Genomic DNA, 20,975 nt, shown 5'->3' with positions numbered 1-20,975 from the left:
ATCATTGACAGTGACATTGACACATAAATATTTATGTCTCCGGTATTTTCAACATTTCAGTACTAATAACTTCTATTTCTCACATTTTTATGCAGAAAACCGTGTAACTCAAACATGTAAATCACCTATAAACTGAAATAAATCACCAATAAACATGTCAGATCATCAGAACGATTCCTCAGCTCAAGATACAGGTTGGTATTTCTCATGGAAGGCTAAGTACTTTAGAGACACCTCCCATTCTCTGAGCTCTATCTATGTTGATTTGATTAAAATAAATCTTCTGACTAGGAAAGCATTAATAATGACGTCTCTTCCAGATTTAACATCCAATGATTCAGACATTGAATGCTCCCAAAGTGTTTGCTCAGATAGTCATTCGGACAACACCTCAGTCCACACTGAAAAAAGCACCCTCTCTGAATCCACAATCCACGCTTTAAGTGCAGGAAGTGAAGGTGAAAATGGGTGTGCTGTGCCCAATAATGTGGCTCTTGGTAAGATTAATTTAATTATAATTGTCATTGTTGTCAGTCCATAAAATTGAGCCAAGTGTGAGGCCAATTCTAGACGTGCTCACATACAGCTAATCCAGAGTTTAAAGTTATTCATTATCTAGTAATTTTTGGCAATTTAGATGATATTAGTTTAAATTCTTTTATATTGGTAGATAGTTACATGTTGAGATAACACATTGATAATATTTAAGTAGTGATTTCCTTTAAACCACTTTATTGGTTTTTGTCTATAATCACTGTAATTTCATTGACTTATCAAGCCTTGGTTTTATCAGCTGATATCTCCACAATTAATTCCGTATCAACTAACTTAACTTCCAGAAATCATTTGCAAATGCTCATTATTATTATTTTCTTATTACATATAAGTCCAGCTAAGTGTGTATGTTTGGTTTGCATATTATTGAGGAAATTTAACTAAATCTTGGAGGACTTTCGATACATTGTTTAAAGTCTGCAAGTTTTCCTTGTAAACCTCGATATTGTGATTGGGGTATGATGTTTCACTATGTCTAAGCAGTGCATTGGATGTGGAATTTAAACTAAGCCAATTCATTCCCTCAAAACTAGACTTGGGACTTTTATGGGTTAGAAACCTCCAATATTTAGTAAATTTGTTGGATTTCATAGTACCTAAAATTCATTTATTTCATCTATCAAATGTGTTCCAAAACATTCTATTCAAAAACCTGGCACTATGAAGTTACCCCTAAAACAGGTAAACATTTGTTTGTCCTCAATTTCCCAAATATCACTGTTTCAAAACAGAAAAAAAGAGCCTCAACATCTCGGCCATCAACCGCAACATGCTGCTGCCCTGGAGCTCACAGAAAGACCGAGTTAGTCATTTGTTAATGTTGGAACAAAACCATGAACTTGAAGTCCGTCCTGGAGAGTTTATCATGCGGAGTTTGTTCCAAGAGTTCACTTTACTGGTGGAGAAGAAGATTGAAAGTGTCATGGCAGAGCCCCAAGAAAAACCCTTATCAAAGACATTGCAAAGGGGTGAAGACGCCCAGTTTGATCAGCTTTTAAGTGCGTTTGGATCGGTTGCCGAGCACTGCTTGCCTTCACTTCTGACTGCCCTGTTCTCGTGGTATGAAAGACAGATGTCTGAGGCTTCAAATCCTGAGCACAAGCGCAGTGATATTAAACAGAAGAGCATTATTAATATTGTGGCAGGGAACACTGCAGAAACGCCTGAAAGGTCTGAAGCCGATATTCAAAAGGAGAAGAGAGATTTAGCAGTGGAATTTATATTTTGTTTGGTATTAATTGAAGTGCTCAAGCAGCTTTCCTTCCATCCAGGGCATGAGGACTTGGTTCAATACATTGAAAATCTTGCATTAAAGCACTTTAAGCATCAGGAAGGGTGAGTCAGGCAGTATTTTAGCATCACTGAAATGTTAATTCCACATCTTGGCAGGATTCAGAACAACCCCAACAGCGCGAACATTCATATGATCTGCGACTTATACGCAGAAGTAATAGGAGCCTTAGCTCAGAGTCGATTCACTTCTGTGCGAACACGGTTTATGGCCGAATTAAAGGAGCTCAGATCAAGAGAACCCAGTCCAGCCACCACCCAAAGCATCATCAGCCTGTTGATGGGAATGAAATTTTTCCGGGTGAAGATGGCTCCTATTGAGGAGTTTGAGGCCTCATTTCAGTTCATGCAGGAGTGCGCACAGTACTTCCTAGAAGTTAAAGAGAAAGATATTAAGCATGCTTTGGCTGGGCTGTTTGTGGAGATCTTGGTGCCTGTAGCTGCAGTAGGTGTTCATGATCTGGGAGCCAGATCTCAAGCTTTATTTGAATGTGTTTTTGCAGGCAGTGAAACATGAAGTCAACGTTCCGTGTTTGAAGAATTTCGTGGAAATGCTTTATTCACAGACTGTGGATGCGAGCACTAAAGCCAAGCATCGATTGGCCCTTTTTCCCTTAGTAACATGCCTCTTATGTGTGAGCCAGAAGACGTTTTTCCTTCAGTATTGGCACTGTTTCCTCGCCATGTGTTTGTCTCACCTAAAGAATCGAGACCCTAAGATGTGCAGAGTGGCTTTAGGTACTTTACTCTTTACTTAGTTCTATTCTTCATTTTTCCCATTGTAGAGTCTCTCTACCGCCTCCTTTGGGTGTACATGATAAGAATCAAATGCGAGAGTAACTCAGCCACTCAATCCCGCCTGCAGAGTATTGTAAATTCCCTCTTCCCCAAGGGATCCAAGGGGGTAGTTCCCCGCGACACTCCACTGAACATCTTCGTGAAGATCATCCAGTTTATCGCACAGGAGCGGCTGGATTTCGCCATGCGTGAAATCGTCTTTGATCTATTGTCAGTTGGAAGGCCCATCAAGATGATCCTCACCCCCGAGCGAATGAGCATAGGCCTACGGGCCTTCTTGGTGGTCGCCGACAGTTTGCAGCAAAAAGAAGGGGATCCTCCCATGCCCCGATCTGTGGGAGTTTTGCCCAGCGGGAATACTTTGAGGGTGCGCAAGACCTTTCTTAATAAAATGCTCACTGAGGACACTGCGAAGAGCATCGGAATGAACGCCTATTTTACTCATGTGCGCAGAGTTTTTGTGGATATTTTACGGGCTTTAGATACGCAATACGGAAGACCTTTGATGAAAACCAATACTCAGAATGTCAACAAAGAACCTGATGAGATGATCACAGGGGAGAGGAAGCCCAGGATTGAGCTGTTTAGGACTTGCGTAGCAGCAGTACCCAGGTTGGTTTTCCGGATCCATTTTTTAGTTTCTATAATCGTCTTGCAGGTTAATCCCAGATGGCATGACCAGCGGAGAGCTGGTGGACTTGCTGAGCCGCCTTACAGTCCATATGGATGAAGAGCTGCGCGGGTTGTCCTATTGCAGTCTCCAGAGCCTTGTAGTGGACTTCCCTGAGTGGCGGCAAGACGTTTTGTGGGGACTAACACAGTTTGTGGCAAAGGACGTGCTGGACACGTTCCCGCAGCTATTGGATCATGGCCTTAAGATGATTTTGACTTTGTTGTGCGCATGGAAATCCGCGCTTTTGAATATTCCAGTCACCACAGGCACTCTGAGAATTGGTGGGTGGAAACAGGATTCGGGAGGATTTCTTTATCAGGAAGTTTATGGGATTTGCAGCCAAAGACTACAGTGAAATGAAGGCCAGCACTCCTGACCCGAACTTGACGAAAAAGACTGAGGCCTCTGGAAAATCCGAGCCCTTGTCTTCAGTCCTACATCTAGTTGAAGCTTTAGCTGTAGTGGTTTTATGCAATTATCGGTAGGCTCTTGCGAGGAAATCAGCGCAAAATCTACAATTTTCCTCTTTCAGTTTGACTTCAAGACGCCTGTCCGTGCTCATCCTCAAGGAAGTTAAAGGTCTTCTCAAGTTACTGATGTGTTCGAACAACGTCCCTGTTATCGACGTGTTGGACCAGAATTGCAGTTGTGTGCTCGAGCGATGTTTGCCGCTATTGCCGCTCGCAGAGAAGGCCGCCATTCAAGCTGTGGCTAGCGTGGATTTCCAATGGTCTAAATCCCCTTTTTTTGGTAGTTCCAGAGCAGTCACTTTCCTCCTTTCAGGCTGTCGGATCGCAACTCCTCTGCATGGACCATAGGTCTCGTAGAAGAAGGCTCGAATAAAGGCTTCAACGTAGTGGACCCTTGGAGCCTATGCCTTTTCGGCTTTTTGGAAAAAGACAAAATACTCAGTTTATGTCCAGTCATGACCATGCACTCATGGCCTATAGTGTTTACTAGGCTGAATGCCCTTTATTCCGTGGTGGATCCCACGTCAGTTTATTAAAACTTCTTTAGGACAAAGTGTTGATTTTTGTGGTATTTCAGTCCCTTAAACGACAACAGGGCTTCGCTGCTTAGGAGTGCAACGACAGTGAAGAAATTGCCGACTGAAAGAGACGCATACATGCATTTGTGGAAGAACTATATTACGTTCGCTTTTAAGGTGGTACCCCACATCAGCAACCCCGTTGTGAGGTGCGCCAGCCCCGATTTAAGTCTGAGGTAAATAGCGTTATTAGTTTCCATTCAAATTATTCTTGAATCAATGATATCACTCATTTTGAATTCTCATTAACGTTTTATCCAGAAATCCCTTCATCATAAGCAAATTAACACAGGCTTCGCCTTTTAGTTCCTGCCCGGACAGCCTGAGCCAGGAAAAGAGCGATGCAAAGTCATCAGCGGCAAACATATCTCCGGCGGCACTCTACAAGCTAGTGGTGCCCCATTTGAGGTGCGAAGTGACCGACATCCGAGACTCTGCGGTCTACGCCGCAGGAAACATCAATGGCTCGGCTCTCAGGGATTTACTGGAGGAATTGACGGTTTACATACGAGAAGCCATAGATAAGAAGCAGGAAAATGTGAGGAGGAGGCGCAGGAGAGACGCTTTAAGGCTTCAGCTAGTGAGGGTACTCGAATATATTGCTGAAAATGGGACTTTCGGATTGAGGTATATGTTTTGAGTATTCACGGGTTGTTGAAGCTAAAATGTGTGGGCATAGTTCTTGCACTTTAGATAAAGACTCGCAAGCCTTGCACCCTTGTTTGGTGGAGTTTATTGAAGGGGTTCGCTATTACTTGGAGAATGAGCTCGATAAAAACTCAAGTGCGGTGCGAGAGTTGACTCACCATTTTTGCAACTTCTTAAGGAGGATGATTAAGAATTTTAGCCGTAAGTTTTCTTTTAGTTTCACATGTGAAATTACTGTGCATGATGCATGTTTCAGTGGACGCCCAAAGGAGTCTTTTAAAGAGAGACCTTCACAAGAGCCTCTTTGTTTTACTCACTCATTGGGTCGGCAAATACAGCCTCCCCAACACGAAAATCTCCCAAGCAGACGGAGATATGTCCAATAAAAAGCATGCAGATCTGCAATTCGTGTCTCTTCAAGCAATGAGTTCATTGCTCTGCTGCGGGCCCTGCTTTGATAGCCTCACCGAGGAGAGCCCCTATTATCTGTGGCTGGATGTCTTGCTTAACAGCCCTGACGAGAAAGTTTATAATTTAGCTCAAGAGACTGTGGTCCTTTTACTCGAATCTAATCCAGATGTTCCGCAGCTTTTAGACTGGATTGTGGACAAATGTTTCACCGGGTCTCCGAAAGTTGCTGACTGCTGTTTCCTAGCTCTGGCCACGATTTTTAGTGCCAGGTCAGTTTAACTCGATGATCTACCTTTGAAACTATAGATATGTATCATTAGGGAGTATCCTTGCGACCATTACACAGCTATAATTAATGTGACTTTGATGAATACTGGATGTCCCAGACAGAGTGTCAGGGATACAGCTTTGCAGCTGCTGCAGTTGCTTGACAAGAGGTTCTTCGGCACTCTTGCACCCTTGCAAGAGGGAGATTTAGGTTCAGTTTATGACGAGGTTTTTTAGAAGTGTTTTAGTGAATGACTGTTGCAGCCGAAGGAGATAAAGGGAGAGACACTTTGGATGCCATTTTGAGCCAATCTTATTGCCGATCGCAAATGCACTTATCCAGACTGTTAGCATTAATGCATCCTGAGCTCACCATGCCCATGTTCTCCGGTTAGAACACTCTATTGATTTTATTTCTCGAGTTAAATAATTTCGTCTGTAGAAGTTACCTATAGGTTCCAAACTGCGCGTCCAGAAGTGCGCCAACTGCTGCTTCAATACCTGCTTCCCTGGTTGCATAACATGGAGCTGGTAGACCCCAATGTGGCGTCCTCCCATCCCAACGTCTATCAGTTCTATGCAGGAGGTGAAATGGCTGAAAGAAAAGAAGGTTGGGGCTCTGCTGAAGCTACTGAAATGGTGCTAAACAATATCTTCTACATAACGGCTAAATTCGGAGATGGGCATCCTAAGGAAATTGAAGAGGTGTGGGGCACATTGTGCACTTCCTGGCCTAATAACATGAAAGTAATCATCCGTTATTTGATCATTATTTCGGGGATGGCCCCAGTGGAGCTTTTGCCTTACGTAAGTATGTTCAAAACCCAAAATAATACGTTTCTTAATTAAAAATCCTCAGGCCAAACGGGTAGTTTTGTATTTGGCTCGTGTTCAGCCAGTGAGACTGCTGGATGAGATGATGATAGAGCTTCAAACAGTGGAAACGTTGAATTGTCTAATTGAGCGAACGGAGACTCCGCCATTTTACCGTTTGACTGTAATGCGAAAAGCCTCCAGCCACTCGGATGGGACCAACGGAGTGGCCGGACAGAGTGATAGCAGCAGCAGGAACGATCTTAGTGTGTTTTAATGTTCTGAAAAATATCAATGAATGCTGAAATTAAACAATTTTGCAGGCATTGAAAAGGGTACAATTCACACTAAAAGGCATAGCGGTGAAGACCCTTCGAAATTGGTAGGAAAATGTGAGCCCGGAGCGAATATGTTCACGGATTTTAGCATGAATCGCTCGGAAAAGCTGAGAAATCCCGACGAGCTCAGCAACTCCTTAGAAGAAGTATGTTTGTGCTTTGTATATGTGTTTTTTGTTTTCACAATATATGAGTTTTGAGTAGTCTTCAAACTGTGATGAAATAGTGCTGAGAGGGAAGGTGGATATTCCACAGCCACATCCTCTTCCAATGCCCGAATTTGGAGGGTATTTCGCTCCTTTAACAGAGTACTTGCCCGATACTTCACAGCCGATTTCAGGATTTCATCGGTAAGCACTCATAAGCACGATTAAGAAATAAGAAAAGGAACAAAAAATTAAGTATCTTGACATTCAAATTTTCTGCTATTCCTCAGGTGTAATGTGGGAGTAATGCTTCTTTGCGACATCCTTGTGGACGGTATCGAGATCGACTGGGCAATCCACGTTCCTCTGATGTTACACATTTTGTTCTTGGGGCTTGACCATACCCGCTCTATCGTCTACCAGCACTGCAAGCAGCTGCTCACCAATCTGTTGGTGGTGCTAGCGCAACACAACGACCATCTCACAGTGTCGCACATTCTGCTAAATAGCCGCACCCGACAGTTAGAGCTGGGACTTACCACGCCTTCTTTACCGGTGCTCAGCCACGTCTTCACTGAAGCGGATACCACATTTGATGAGTTTTTGTATAGTCAGTTGATTGGGGGAACTGAAGCTGCAAGTAAAGGGAATTTGCAGAGCATTTCATCTAAAGATGAAGAGTCCGGTAGAGTCGAAAGTATTTATTTGGTTCTTGGAGATTTTAAGAGGTTTTTTAGGCGATGAAAAGGAGAATTCTTTGCCACCAGTCATAGTTTTACCTTCGGAAATTCCTCGTTGTAAACCAGAGCTGACTACAGCCGCTGTGATTAAATCAATGCTGGATTTCCTGGCTGCAAGGCAGGCTCCGCTTTGGAATTACGAAGATATAACTGCTAAGGTGTTTACCATCAAAAGTGCGGAGCAGATCGACGTTTTGCTACAGTACATCCTCAGAGTGTTCCGGGATTCCTTGCCCAATGCACACATCAACGAGCGGTGGGCGCAAACAGCCCTGCAATTAGGCGAGTGATTTTTTCAAATTCTAGAGCATCAAAATGATCGTTGGTTGCACAGGTTTAAGCTGCTCCTCGCGCCACTATGCAGGCAGATCTCTGCAGATTTTCAGAGCTCTGAGAGTGCCCATTACTTCAAGAATGCTCTCGGACATTCTCAGTCGTTTGGTGGAAACTGTGGCTGAGCAAGGGGAGGACATGCAGGGTACTCTTCTAATACGGCCAGCTAGAAAAGAGGAAGTTGAAAAAGGTGTTTTTTATAGGTTATGTGACGGAATTGCTGCTGACATTGGAGGCAGCAGTTGACTCTCTAGAGTCGGACTTTCGCCCCCTGGACCTCACCAAAGAAATTTTCAAATCCACACCAAATCTCAATAATAAAGACGCGGGGGTTTTCAAGAACAAACCAGACGGAAGTCCGGTAACTGCCACTCCGGTGTTTTTGAATCACTCGGTTTCAGGTTGGTGTTAAATAATTAAATTCAGATGAGGTTCGTACAAGTTCAGCTAAACGGCGCATCTGCCAAGAATTTCAAATTTATCACAATATAAAGCTTTTTTTGCGAAATTTGAAAGGTGTAGGAGCTTTCCTAAGCAAGGAAACAGTAAAAACCTTAAGTAGAAAGTTAAATTAATTGGATTACTCATTATATCTTTTCCCTATTGCAGCTGGCCATGCTCGAAGTACGAGCTACTCAGTCTCCTACGGGCTACGCAAAGGGACACTCGGTGGGGACGACAAAAAAACCAGAAATGGACTGGATAGCGATCAAAATCGTGCCAAATTTGCATCCAATCTATCCCGATCGCGCTCCGCCCAAAGCCTCAAGATGTTAGGTCAGTATTTCTAGTCTCTTCACCGATTCCCATTCATTTAATCCATGTAGGAGACTCTGCGACTCAAGACGATAAACTGACGATATTGGCGCAATTGTTCTGGCTAGCTGTATCTCTCCTGGAGTCCGATTACGAGCACGAGTTCTCTCTTGCAGTGAAACTACTCTCAAGGGTGATGCATCGATTACCATTAGATCGCCCAGATGCGCGAGATAAAGTTGAAAAACTGCAGCAGCAACTGCGCTGGAACGGCTTCCCTGGAGTGCACGCGCTGCTGCTTAAAGTATGTTTCTTAGATTGAATTGTTCTTAGATTCACTTGGTTGTTCATGTAGGGCTGCACCCATCCCAACGTCTACGAACCGGCAGTAGAACTGCTCTCTCTCTTCACCCCGTTATTGAACTTTGTAGTTGTAGACGCATCTCAAAGTATCGCTTTCCCAATGAATGTAATCGCGCTTCTGCCATATATGCTTCTCAACTACGAGGATGCCAATGAACTGTGCATTAGGGCGGCAGAAAACATCGCTCAGGTGAGAATTACTATTTTATTAAATTCTGACTGCAATCCTTCCTTTCTAGGTCAGCATTGAGAAGAGCAAGAAACTAGAGAATTTGGGTACCGTGATGAATTTGTACAGCCGCCGCACTTTCAGCAAAGAAAGTTTCCAGTGGACTAAGTGCGTCATCAAATACTTGCTCGATACCTACGCACATCTGGGTCTGGCGATCCTCTCTTTTCTGGTGGAGATGCTGGAAAAAGGTCCCGGCAATCTGCAGCTGCCCATACTGAATATAGTCCACTGTGCCCTACACTACGTAGATCTAGCAACGCCAGCCGCGCAGCCCATTAGTGCCGATTTACTGCGCATAGTGATTAAATACATGGAGGGGGCACACTGGAAAGAGGCGTTGAAGATTCTTAAGTTGGTAGTTAGTAGATCGAGTGCTCTAGTTGCGCCTCCTACGTCGATGACCACTTACTGGGAAAGCCACTCGAGTTTCGTCCCGCATCCGCCCACCTTCAACGAGGATAGCGTGTTTGCCAAAAAGGAGCTACCAGGTAAGTTTCGTTTTTGTTTTAACAGTTTAATTTAGGGTTTTGAAGGTTTTCGCTTTCAGGTTTAAATTCTAATATATATTTAAGGTAATTCGTGAAATTGCGCTTCTTTTGCAATCATTCATTCACTACTGTCAAGAATTTTCAATGGCGAAGGTGTAGTCGTGGCGTGGGATTTTTAGAGATAATTCAAGGTTTTACGAATTCTTTACATCTTCCGAATCTCCTTCTGCTGCAAGTTCAACCAGTTTATGACTTTAGGGCGTACCATGGAATTCACCTTTGACGTGTCTCAAACCCCGGTCATCGGTCGCCGATTCCTCAACAAACCTTCCGAAGAACCAGGAGACAAAACCAAGACTGCAGTTACACCCCGTAGATCGTGCTCCGTAAGTCCCGCAGATGTGACTTCGCAGAGCGGCTGGAAAAGGCCTTGGATGTGCCAGGGACGCGTCCGGGAGTGCTTGGTTAATTTGCTAACCACATGTGGTCAGCGCGTCGGTCTTCCCAAAAGCCCTTCTGTTATTTTCAGTCAAACTTCCGATTTAATCGAACGTCAATCCAGCATGGCGTCAAGCACCGAGGAAATGTCCGGTGGAATTAATGACATGAGCGGCAGCTCTAGGCGAGACGATGCCGCCACTGATTTCGGGGTTTTCAAAGATTTTGACTTTTTGGAGTATGAGAGCGAAAGCATTGAGGTTTGATCACATATATTCTTACCAAGGAGATGTTTTAACTGGGCAATTTCAGGGTGAGAGTACGGATAATTTCAATTGGGGCGTGCGCCGCCACCAGTTTGGTCAAGGAGAAGAAGAGGGACAAGGCGTACGCCCTGAGGATAGTCTCAGCGAAAAGACGCCCGTGTTGACCGTGAGAAAGGTACACGTGTGTCCGTTTAACCATAATGTGAGTCTGTCTAGTGTTATGTGTGTTTTACACCAGCATAAAATTCGGTTTTAATGTACTTTGTATGTGTTTAGCCCCTTCTGACTGAAGAATCATCGGACGATGAAGTGGAATCAGAATCCCCCTTAGATGAAATAGCGAACGCTCCAGAATTTGACAACAGTAACGCGGAGAGCAGCGGCATGTTTCCGCCTTCGTCGCTGATTTTGAGAGAGCAGCAGGCGATTTCCAGTGCTCGTTCCGACACCAGGTCAGTTAAATTCTATGCATTAATTGTGTTTTAGGGAAGATTAAAGGATAAGTAAGTAGTAATTGAAGTGTAGAAGTTCCACCTATAATTATGATGGTTACATCGGTGTTTTTATCAAAATTTGCAGTGGCTCTAGCGCGGGAGATTTAGGCGATGTCACCCCCTGTAACGCTTCTCCGAATCTGCCCGGATTGGTCAATGTGAGAACCGTCAAAAATGACGTTTTAGATGGTTGGAATTCCTTTGTACAGGCTAATAATTTGTCTACACCCGCGAATTGCCTGCAGTTTTTCCATCAGCTGCAGAAACTTGTCACTGTGCGTGTAGCACTCTTTTCTTCCTACTTATATAATCATCTATAAAACACTTCAGGTCATATGCCACTCCACAATAGAAATAACCAAAGAATCTTGCTCCAATATGGCGCAATCCACTGTAGGGAGTCAGGCGACAATCAAGTTACTCACAGCCAGGTTGGACTCTATGGTAGATGTGGTTAGCTACAAGGTGTTGCCGATAAACGTGATATGGTTCAATACTATGGCTCTAGGAAACTCTAGGTTCTATGAAGCCTTGAAGTTTGGAATGTTGGAGGTTCAGGAGCATTTGGAAACCTTCTGCGACAAAAGAGATCAGGCGATTATGGTAAATTTAATACTTCACTCTCGACGTTTGGTTTCGAAGTGAGAATTTGCAGTACTGCGACGCTGTCAAGGCCACTTTGAAGTTGGAACAGCTGAGCGGGCAACAATCAGATTTTCAGCATCAGCAGTATTTGGTGGACTTGGGCAAAGCCTTGTATAAGCTGTATTTCCAGCTGATTTTATTAGTTGAGGCGGGGAATAAGATGATTGCGGCGCTACATGGTAGTCTTAGAAACGGAGAGGTGAGGGTATGCAGAGGAATCGACAAAAATAAATGTTGTATTCAGTTTAGGGATGTAAGTCCGGATATTTTAACAGTAAAAGCTGCAGTCGCCAGAGCGTTAGAAGACATGGAGGCCGATGGTGGAGTCAATCCCTCAGCAAGCGGAATTGTTCCTTCAGATAATTTAGTCGACAATCTTTGCATGTTAATTGACAACGAGAAATGGACTTCAACAATCTTGTTCTTCAAATGCAATAAGGACGCCTTCTTACGGGAGAACGACGAGGTGTGCGATAGAAACAACGATGTTTTATCCATCGTTAATATTTACTGCCGTAAGCTGGTCAATGACAGACCGGGTAAAAAACATATGGAACATATGTAAACATAGGTGAAACCTCATTTTTTAAAATTTTAGAATGTTATGTGATATCCAATCAAGATCTCGAGTTGCAAGGTGTCTATACCAGGGTGTATCAAGTGTCTGCAGCGGTCTCAGATTTGCACGGCAGCTTCGAGAAGGAGAGCAGTCAAGGCAGGTCACTGGGAGAATCAAGTGAGAGTAAATTTGTATCTTAGAGGTAGATACTAGGTAGTATTTAGGTCAATTATTTTAATTTGGTAAAATGGAGATTGGTCTGATATTATCGTAATTTATGATTTTATTCCTACCAATCAACAACAAATAGAAAGTAGCATGAATAAGATATCGTAAACGCAGTGTTTAGTGAATGCTGTATTGTATTATATTTTTATTTTTGTACTTTAGTTATTATATTTTGATGAGGTTTACATATCACATTAAAAATACGGAAAGATTACGATGTTTATTAATTGAAGTACCTCTTTCTGTTGTACTTCGTCCGTTGTATTGTTTAATACTAAAATACACGAACACCTTCCTAAACATTATGATGAAGGTACAAATTGTGACTTGGCCACTTGGCTAGAGGTTTCATAATTATCTTATCATTTATAAAAATATCTATAATTTACTTTGTAAAAAAATCACATCCATTTACACTCACATTACAAGATAAATAAAGACAGGACTATTTTACCACTAATTTAACCGAAGTTCTCGAAATGATGGATGAAATAAGGCAGTTTCCTACCCATGTTAACTTCATCGCAGGCCGACATCACGCTCTTGGTAAGAGGCCTCGGTCCGCAGCTAAATACCCCTATTTTACTTACCTAAAAACGCTTTTCTTGAGTCATCTAGTGAGGGAAAAATCAGCGCACTTACGTAACTATGCCGTTTTTGGACGAATTTTAAAAATGAAGTCATATCCGGCCTTCCAAAGTGATTAACTGCCTTCAAACCGGTGAATATAGACGTTTTTGAAAGGCGCTGAAAGTGGTTTTCGCAAATATACTGCAAAAATAATTCTTAAAATGTATAAATTATCTATTGTTATAGCTGTTTTACCAGCATGGTGGTTCTTAAATCAAACTTGTGGAAGAACTGTGTGATAAAAATATGTATTTCCAGCACGTTAGTGACGTCTTTCCGTTCTACATCCCTGAGGACGTCGATAAACCACTCGAAATGTTTGTGCGAAGGGCAAATCCACAAGAAATACACCTGAGAAAAACGCTTTTGAATAATTTGCGATTACTAATAATAAAGTACCTTTTTGCACGCCACCCCCGAGTAACGATTAGTGGACGTTCCAAAAACTAAATCGTTGAGAATTGAGGCATATGGTGTCACCCCAATGCCGCCCCCTACCATAACGGCTACCTCGAACTTGTACCAGTCTTGGTTGCCTCCTCCAAAGGGCCCTTCCAGCAATATTTTAGGCTGATCTTCAGGGTTGTAATTGCAAGGATCAAAGTAATTGCGCAATTTCCACGTCCAGGGCCCTACATTCTATTTCAACGCAATTTCTTCTCAAAAAACTAAAACTTACCTTGAGCTTTAATGTGGCACGACAGGAAATTCTCATGCGGAGCAGACGTCAAAGTAAAAGAATGAAACTCACGGTCATTAAAAGCAGTACAAGCCAACCGCACCCACTGCCCCGATAAATACTTGAGGTTTGGAGGTCTGTAGAACTTGATTTTGATTACATCGGAGGGAAGCAGTTCCGTTTCCAGTACGTCCAGTGGAATATATCGTGTGCGCATGCTGACCACCTTATCCAAGGTGAAAATTATACCCGGTCCAATGAAAAATATCCAAAAACGTGGCGCTCCGGTCAGACGGGCCAGGCCGTGAATTAGCGAAAGAGCATATAGAAGCACATAAAGACTGTGAGTGAACCAGAAAAATTTGTAAGCCTTTTTTCTGATTGTGGGATGCGCAAAGACTACGATGACGCACATGATGATGAAAAGAAGTACCCCAGTGACGCCTAAAACAAAATTATTTGGTCCATATTTGAACAATCTGGACTATGGCAAATGTGCGAGGAAGGAAATTTAAAGGAAATTAGTAAGTTGTAGTCGATTCTTGAAAAAGTCTTAATTCTTCCACTATTGTGAGTACATGGAACATAGTTAAAATGATTCTTTTTAAGGACAATATGGGCATATTTAGAACAATAATCTACTTTACCTGTGATGGTCTGAAAAAGCCAAAAGCTGATTCCCGGTTTATAATCGGATGGGAATCGAATCTCATTGGTCAGGCATTTTAAATTTTCTAATGGCTGCGTTGACACGTGATAAAAATTGACAATATGGCCTACAGTGTGTAACAAAGAGAAGAAAAGGGCGGTACATGCCGCTATTTTATGGAATTGTATATTGGCGTCTAAAGGAATATATTGCTGCACAGTAAACTCCTTTAATTTCGTAATCAAATTCCTGCACATGGTGAGCAAGAGCATCGAGTAACAAAAAGATAGAGAAGCTGCTGAGCCTCTGGTAATCGCAATACCCACTCCCATTATATGACGTAAGTCTGTGTGTTCCGCCATAAACGAATAATCTATAAACGAAAAACATCTTTTTTTTGTTTGTTTTAGTTGGTGATATTTTGCTTACGAATGAAGCGCTCGACGAAAAGGGCAATGGTCACCACATAGAACAGGAACAAATAAAATATATTCTGTCTATTCTCCTCGAGGAAGGTGGTCAAACTGTCCCATTTTAAGCGCAAAAAAGACTTATCGCTGTCGATGCTTGGCTCTATATGAAAACTGGTCATGCGCGCCACATTGGTTGAAGTGTCCAGAAAGTTCTGTTTGGCTCCCTTGCAGTCTAAACCTATGGCTACAAAATCGCCCTTGTACTCGCGCATCATCTCCTTAAAATCTTGGTATGTGAGATAGTTTTTGTGTTGCAACCCTGCATCCTAGGGCGAAGAAAAATGCGTAGTGAGTTTAAAAAATATATAGTTAGTTATAGACATAGAAAGAACATGCTGCTTCTTGAATAAAATACCATCAGTGTATCAAAGTAGTCAAAGTAAAATTTACAGTGTTGACGGATATTTACCTGAAACATGCCGTCTATAAGCTCAGTTACATGGTCATCGGACAAACTGGTTGTACGGGCGATCTCAACGAGACTGCGCAGCATTTCTGAAAACTCCTCCTTATCTATAACGCCGTTTCTATCGTTATCGCACATATCGAAGATGATGCGCAGCTTATCGTCGGTTTTACCGCGAGAAAACAGTACGATCGTATCCAGAAACTCCTGAAAGGAAATTCGGCCGTCCCCGTCCTTGTCCACGATATTGAACATTTTGGTCACAAACACCGCATCTGTTTTCATGCCTAAAGCGCTAGCAAACTCGCCTTTAGTAAGGGAGGTGCGCATCACTGTCACAACCTCCCCATCCATGGTGTCATCGCTGCCCCTGCGCCGCTCCCCTGGACGTAACCCAAACGTCAACGCATAGGCCTCTCTGAAAAAATGCTCCAGCTTCTTCTCGCGTCTCTGTTTAGTCTCAGCTTTAGCCAGCATAATCTCTCTGACTACCTGCGTCAGCATAAAATTTTTCTTGTTAGAATTGAGGAACAATTCCAGCTTGGCCAGAAATTTGCGTTTTCCTCCCACAGAGTCGAATTCCAGCACCAAATCATGATCTTTAGGGACGTGCAGTAGCAGCATCGGTCTCTTAACTGCGGTTACATCAAGCGATTCCTCTACCAGCACCGAGTCCACGTGTTTCAAATTGAGGGTACGCAAAGTCACTCCTTTGCGGTCCACCACGTGGATGGCAGAATCGGGGCCGAATTTGACTTTAACAAGGCGTCGGTAGTTGGCGTGCAGCCATTCGTGCACTGTAATGGCGTCGACTGGTAATTTAGCGTTGTGCGTTGTGAGTTCTTCTTGTTTGGTTTTGAGGCGGCGTCGGCGCCGGTTTTGTAACTTGACGACGCCATAGCCAGCGCCTGCACACAAGATGGGAACGAAACCAAGAAAGACACATGCGTAAATGAACACCAGTTCGTTACCCTTGAAAAGAAATGGTACCTCATGTAAACTCCTCAAACAGGATTTCTTGCTTTTTTTGGTGATGTTTTGATGATATAGAAGTATCCAACTCCGCAAAACTTCAAACTTACCTCGAAATAATCATACCCGGTGATCATTTTACAGGGTTCCATTTGGGACACATTCAACTGCCCTGGTTGCTGACATGGATCTCCTTCATGCCAAAAAAATACGTTTCTCTGTATCGCCTCTGGGGGCACCGCAGTGCTGTTCACTATCACATCCCATAAACTCACGCGCCGCAACTCTTCTATGTCTTTTTTAGTAAAAATTCTGCAATTAAGTATTGATACAAATCCATATTTTGCCCCAATAAAGAGAGCTTTACCCGCTAGCCTCGTTCTCGAACCAAAACCGATCAGAATCCCGCAACCGGGTAAATTGCTCTTTGATTACAGTCCTAAAAAGCTCCCCCGGATGTCCTAGACTCTCCAACATTCCCCCTACATAAACATCCACGTTATTTATATCCCCCCTGTAGGCTGAGATCAAGGTACGCAACAATTCTGGTTTTTCCTTGAATAACTGAGGATTGATTTCTGTGAAATTGGATCGTTTTGTAAGGCCGTAAGACACTCGGATCTATAAGAGGAGATGTAACTTTGAAAAAGGAGAAATATTGAGGTATAAAGTTCTAACAGTGTTATAATCGGGAAGTCCGTTATCGCGAGCTCTCATTATATTTAATGCCCCCAAGTCCCGCCTGGAAAATTCCATAGGACCGAATAGTTTTTCCCTCACATCCGAGCATAGAACAGAATCTTCTCTCTCGGCCAGTTGTGACGAAATGCCCATTAAGAGTTCTTCAATAGAGGTCTTAGTCAAAACGTCCTAGAAGAAATGTTTCAAAATTCAATTCTTTTAAAATAATTATGAAAAAGAAAATCAACTGATAAATTTTCAAATACTGACGTTCGAGTCCCACCACGTGGTGCACAATCGCAAAGCCAAGTGTCCCCTTTTTGTGGTCTTAAAGTTGCATTTTGAGTCCCTCCTATAGAGCCCCGGTGGGATTAAGGAATGCCCGAATCTGAAGGCTGCGCTCTGGAACACATGAGTAATTCCCGGGTGCACGTTCTGTTGGTATCCCCCGTATTTGGGCAGTGGTTCCCCGAGGAAAGCTGGCAAATATTCATACAAGATAATATTCTGCAACAACAATAAAAAAAGGTTTTGAAAAACCTTCACCACAAATTTGGACGTGAGTGTACTTGCAGCGTTGCTACGACGATGCGACGCGCTCTCTGGAATATATCCTCATCGCTCCATGACGGATTGGACCGCTGTACTCGATTCGCCACCTCATTGTGCCAGCGGAAGAATAAAAGCCCTAGAGTCAAAAGAGCCGGATTCTGGTTAGTGCGGGGGTCTCCTAACACTGCCGAATGAGCAAACTTGACATACATTTAATTTCAGAAGCAAGGAGGGCACTTACAAAACAACCTCTCAGAGCTCTGCATCTTCATCATGTGGGGCACCGGATTGTTAAACAATGGCACCTTTTTGAAGTTTTTAATAGGCAATTTTCCGCTCTCATCAGTGAGAAAAGTGCCGTTGTTAAAGGATCGCATGGAGTTCACCCAAGGCTCACTAGTGCTGTAGATGAAACTCCCATCAATCCAGCTGGTGACGTGGTTGAGCTGGAGACACAAAATCTAATAAGCTCGATTTAACAGGCACAGAGATATACCTGTTCTCGAGGGCTGTTAGGACTCTGCCCCGTCTGCTTATCGTAGCTGGCTCTATGGAAGGGAATATACCTATTGCCCTTGCACTCTTTATCGTACATTCCGTCGCATTTATCAATGTCAATGCGGTGCATTTCAATGGGACATCCGCTCTCGCTGGCCATCACCACCTCGGACGTCACCAACTGACCGAAAAAGGCTAGAAGGGCTGTTCGGTTCGTCATGGAGCCCAAGCCGTCTACCCCCTTCATGAACATTTTACTAAGGGTACGAGGGCTGGGCCTGTCTTGGCCTGACAGCATGTAAACCCCATCTGCGTACGCAGGAGGCGCTCTCCGTGTGAGATGGCTACCTGAATTCAATTAAAAAATGGCACAAAAGGTTAACTAAATTAGATCTGGGGACGGTGGAAAGTGATTCAAGGCATCAATAAATTATAATAGACTTGAGTGACTGGTGAAGGTTCAGTGTGTGATTTGCCACCTTACCGAGATATCGATGTTAATTAGAAAATTGCATAATCCAAGTTAAATCTGTGCGAAGACGTGTAATTTTCTTATAGGCACGACCTTGTTTACACATCCTCTTGACCAACATCAGTCTAAGCAAATTAACAGGTGCGTTAATGTAATTGTGTGAGATATCTTAAACAAGCGTAAAATAATTGAATGCCGGTGCAGTGGTGGTTTACTTTAAAGTGGAAATCTGATGAGTGATGTTACTGCGAAAGTCGCTCAAGGTGAAGGAAAAACACCGATAGAATAAAAGATGTAACCAAATTGATATTGGACAAAATCTCCTTTGGGGACACATAACGAGCAAAGCAAATTACAACATACAAATATGAGAAAACCGGCGATAACAGTCAAGAACTTCGACACAATTTTATTGAATATGTAAATTCCAGTTGCAGTACTCGCATTGAAATTACTCAATGATGGTTTTGAATTTCAGAGCGTATAAAGTAAGTTTTAAAATAAGTTTGATTAAAAATCGATGTATGGTAGCGTTTGACGCCGCACCGCACTGGTCGGTCTGACGCGCGTCCCTGACTCTCGTGCTCCATATCTGGGATGCTGCTCGGTTCTCGTGAGACTTCGGAACCTCGAACATAAACGACGCGATATTCCCGGTATTGTCAAATAAAATCAAATTTTAAAAGTGTGATTCTTGCCCGATTTTAACCGGAGAGAATCTCGCACGAACCTTCGTTACGCTTCTATGAAATTAACTTGCACCTCCGCACAGATTTTTCTAAATGTTTTTCACGGTGTCACTGGAAATTTGATATTTTTCGCGAGCGAAACAGGAGAAAACTCGGGGACGCCATTAGTACTGACAATCGAAGCGTTATGGTTTTGTTTATAAAGCCTTCTTGGCCAATAGCGTCGCTTCCGCGAGATAAATCTTTGTGAAGTCACGTGTCAGTAGTGAATTGACACAAAAAGTGCAAAGTTAGCCTTGAATATCGCGAAAACGCTCGAAAATCAGAAGGAAAATGGAAAATACGCTATGCAACCAGAAAAATAGTGTTAGTTTTTTAACGATTTCCCCCTTGTCCTTTAATGAATTACATGGGGAAACCCGGTAAAACTAAAGTTCAGCGAACTTCTTCCAAGTGGCTGGTTGTCCTTGACCGTTTGATCATACTCGCTTATCATCCAAAGGGAACCATCCTCGGTAGCTTTGATGATACGAACCATCGCTGATAAGCGCAATACATCCTTAACGCAATGCGCTCGTACCCAAATAAACTCCAGGAAATAGCCGCATTTTATACAAATATTTAAAGACCACCCGAATATACATCAAGAAGCTGACCTAATCTAGCAGGAAACCTAATGCCAACCCAAAGGCTCTGTCGAACCCGATTTGTTACCTACCTACGGAACCCCATTCCGGATGCGCCAAGTTGTTGAACCATCCGTCGTACCTCTGTTTTTCTAATTTATGGCGTGGCGGATCTGGAATTGAAAAAATGTATTTTCGAACGCGGAAAGATCATGTCAGTGTAAAATAAGAACGGATTAATAATGTGGAATTCCAGTGACGGAATATGTAAGTAAGACAACAGGATCTCGTGTCGTGCAAAAATCGCCGGCAAGGTAAACTTAATATTGACTTAATTAACGCGTGGCTGGGTACTTCACATCTTAATGTAATTTCGGGCCAAAATAGAGCAGTTGTTACATCATCATTAGAAGTTTGTGAGCTTCAAAGCGAATAATGTGTGTCAATGCCCTTTGTCTGCATCGATCGCGCATTATTGTTCAAGGCATGCACATCTGTAATGCACGTAATCCTGCGACCTTGCCTAGATGAGTAACAGCACTCAAAGTAGCCAGAGGAATTTTGCAAGACTAGCCCGACTAAATCAATGCATCTCCGCGTTCTCAGTAATTTCCAAATAATTCAATTAAAACTAATCAACGCCAGGCATTGTCTGTAAGCAGCATCGGTTATCAATTCCCACGTTGTCGGGACGGAGGAATGCTAAAGGATCTGAAACCTTGTGCCGAATTTCTTCGGGTGTTAGTCACATGAAACCTGCATCAATTAATTTAGAAAGTTGCCACTTAGTGGCTACGAACCTGACTGCAGGGCGCTGCAGCTGAAAATGGCACAATAAACAATACTAAGTGAAACTAAGCCAGCACTCATTTTGAACGCACTCTCTGTGGGTGTTCAAGACGCACAGAAACACGCATCGGTCCGAGCGTTTTTAATATCAAACAAACTCGTAAAAAGCCGAAACATTTTTTTTGGCTCGAAATTAGAACAGTCCGAAATATGATTCACGAACACGTACGAGAGGATTGCTTGAATTTCGCACGCATTTCGAAGGTTGGCCGGTTAAAGATACAGCCAAAGACTGAAGAGAAAGTCTACCGCGGGTCGAGATATCCGCTC

The 20,975-nt window shown here is 43.0% G+C and overlaps 2 protein-coding genes across 3 annotated transcripts; one reads left to right on the top strand and one right to left on the bottom strand.

Moving 5' to 3' along the window:
- Positions 1-23: 23 nt before the first annotated feature.
- Positions 24-12,690, top strand: fry (Protein furry). Of its 2 annotated transcripts, none has more exons than XM_066394499.1 (36): positions 24-194; positions 321-497; positions 1,287-1,890; positions 1,945-2,290; positions 2,349-2,583; positions 2,631-3,255; positions 3,302-3,597; positions 3,656-3,797; positions 3,849-4,046; positions 4,100-4,309; positions 4,364-4,540; positions 4,671-4,991; positions 5,044-5,213; positions 5,269-5,692; positions 5,744-5,901; positions 5,955-6,080; positions 6,133-6,497; positions 6,550-6,769; positions 6,827-6,987; positions 7,046-7,191; positions 7,278-7,672; positions 7,725-8,009; positions 8,062-8,205; positions 8,264-8,461; positions 8,670-8,837; positions 8,888-9,120; positions 9,172-9,369; positions 9,419-9,899; positions 10,158-10,597; positions 10,650-10,778; positions 10,880-11,055; positions 11,183-11,372; positions 11,428-11,700; positions 11,753-11,941; positions 11,987-12,281; positions 12,341-12,690. In XM_066394499.1, the coding sequence occupies exons 1-36, from the start codon at positions 155-157 to the stop codon at positions 12,499-12,501; spliced, it is 9,096 nt and encodes a 3,031-aa protein (XP_066250596.1). In that variant the 5' UTR covers positions 24-154; the 3' UTR covers positions 12,502-12,690. The 2 variants fall into 2 exon arrangements, with proteins under 2 accessions (XP_066250596.1, XP_066250595.1); XM_066394498.1 differs by having other exon boundaries at positions 10,650-10,805.
- Positions 12,646-20,924, bottom strand: Duox (dual oxidase). The gene is made up of 17 exons (XM_066394500.1): positions 20,657-20,924; positions 19,949-20,029; positions 18,068-18,417; positions 17,813-18,017; positions 17,589-17,755; positions 17,290-17,526; positions 17,017-17,208; positions 16,706-16,959; positions 16,449-16,650; positions 15,370-16,338; positions 14,917-15,226; positions 14,486-14,860; positions 13,839-14,282; positions 13,559-13,791; positions 13,355-13,510; positions 13,172-13,300; positions 12,646-13,119 (listed from the first exon to the last, which is right to left on the bottom strand). The coding sequence occupies exons 1-17, from the start codon at positions 20,724-20,726 to the stop codon at positions 12,991-12,993; spliced, it is 4,503 nt and encodes a 1,500-aa protein (XP_066250597.1). The 5' UTR covers positions 20,727-20,924; the 3' UTR covers positions 12,646-12,990.
- Between the last annotated feature and the right edge of the window lie 51 nt (positions 20,925-20,975).

Source organism: Euwallacea similis, chromosome 10 (genome assembly GCF_039881205.1).
Source record: "Euwallacea similis isolate ESF13 chromosome 10, ESF131.1, whole genome shotgun sequence".
Taxonomy (NCBI): domain Eukaryota; kingdom Metazoa; phylum Arthropoda; class Insecta; order Coleoptera; family Curculionidae; genus Euwallacea; species Euwallacea similis.
This window is presented reverse-complemented; position numbering and strand designations above follow the sequence as displayed.

Bases quoted from the DNA above. Each gene is read 5' to 3' on its own strand.
- fry (XM_066394498.1), top strand. From the start codon at position 155: ATGTCAGATCATCAGAACGATTCCTCAGCTCAAGATACAG. The intron at 5,693-5,743 runs GTCAGTTTAACT...ATGTATCATTAG, and splicing joins GCCACGATTTTTAGTGCCAG to GGAGTATCCTTGCGACCATT. The intron at 7,192-7,277 runs GTAAGCACTCAT...GCTATTCCTCAG, and splicing joins CCGATTTCAGGATTTCATCG to GTGTAATGTGGGAGTAATGC.
- Duox (XM_066394500.1), bottom strand. From the start codon at position 20,726: ATGAGTGCTGGCTTAGTTTCACTTAGTATTGTTTATTGTGCCATTTTC. The intron at 16,339-16,448 runs GTAAGTTTGAAG...TTTCTTTTCAAG, and splicing joins CCGGGTATGATTATTTCGAG to GGTAACGAACTGGTGTTCAT. The intron at 15,227-15,369 runs GTAAATATCCGT...TCTTCGCCCTAG, and splicing joins TTATAGACGGCATGTTTCAG to GATGCAGGGTTGCAACACAA.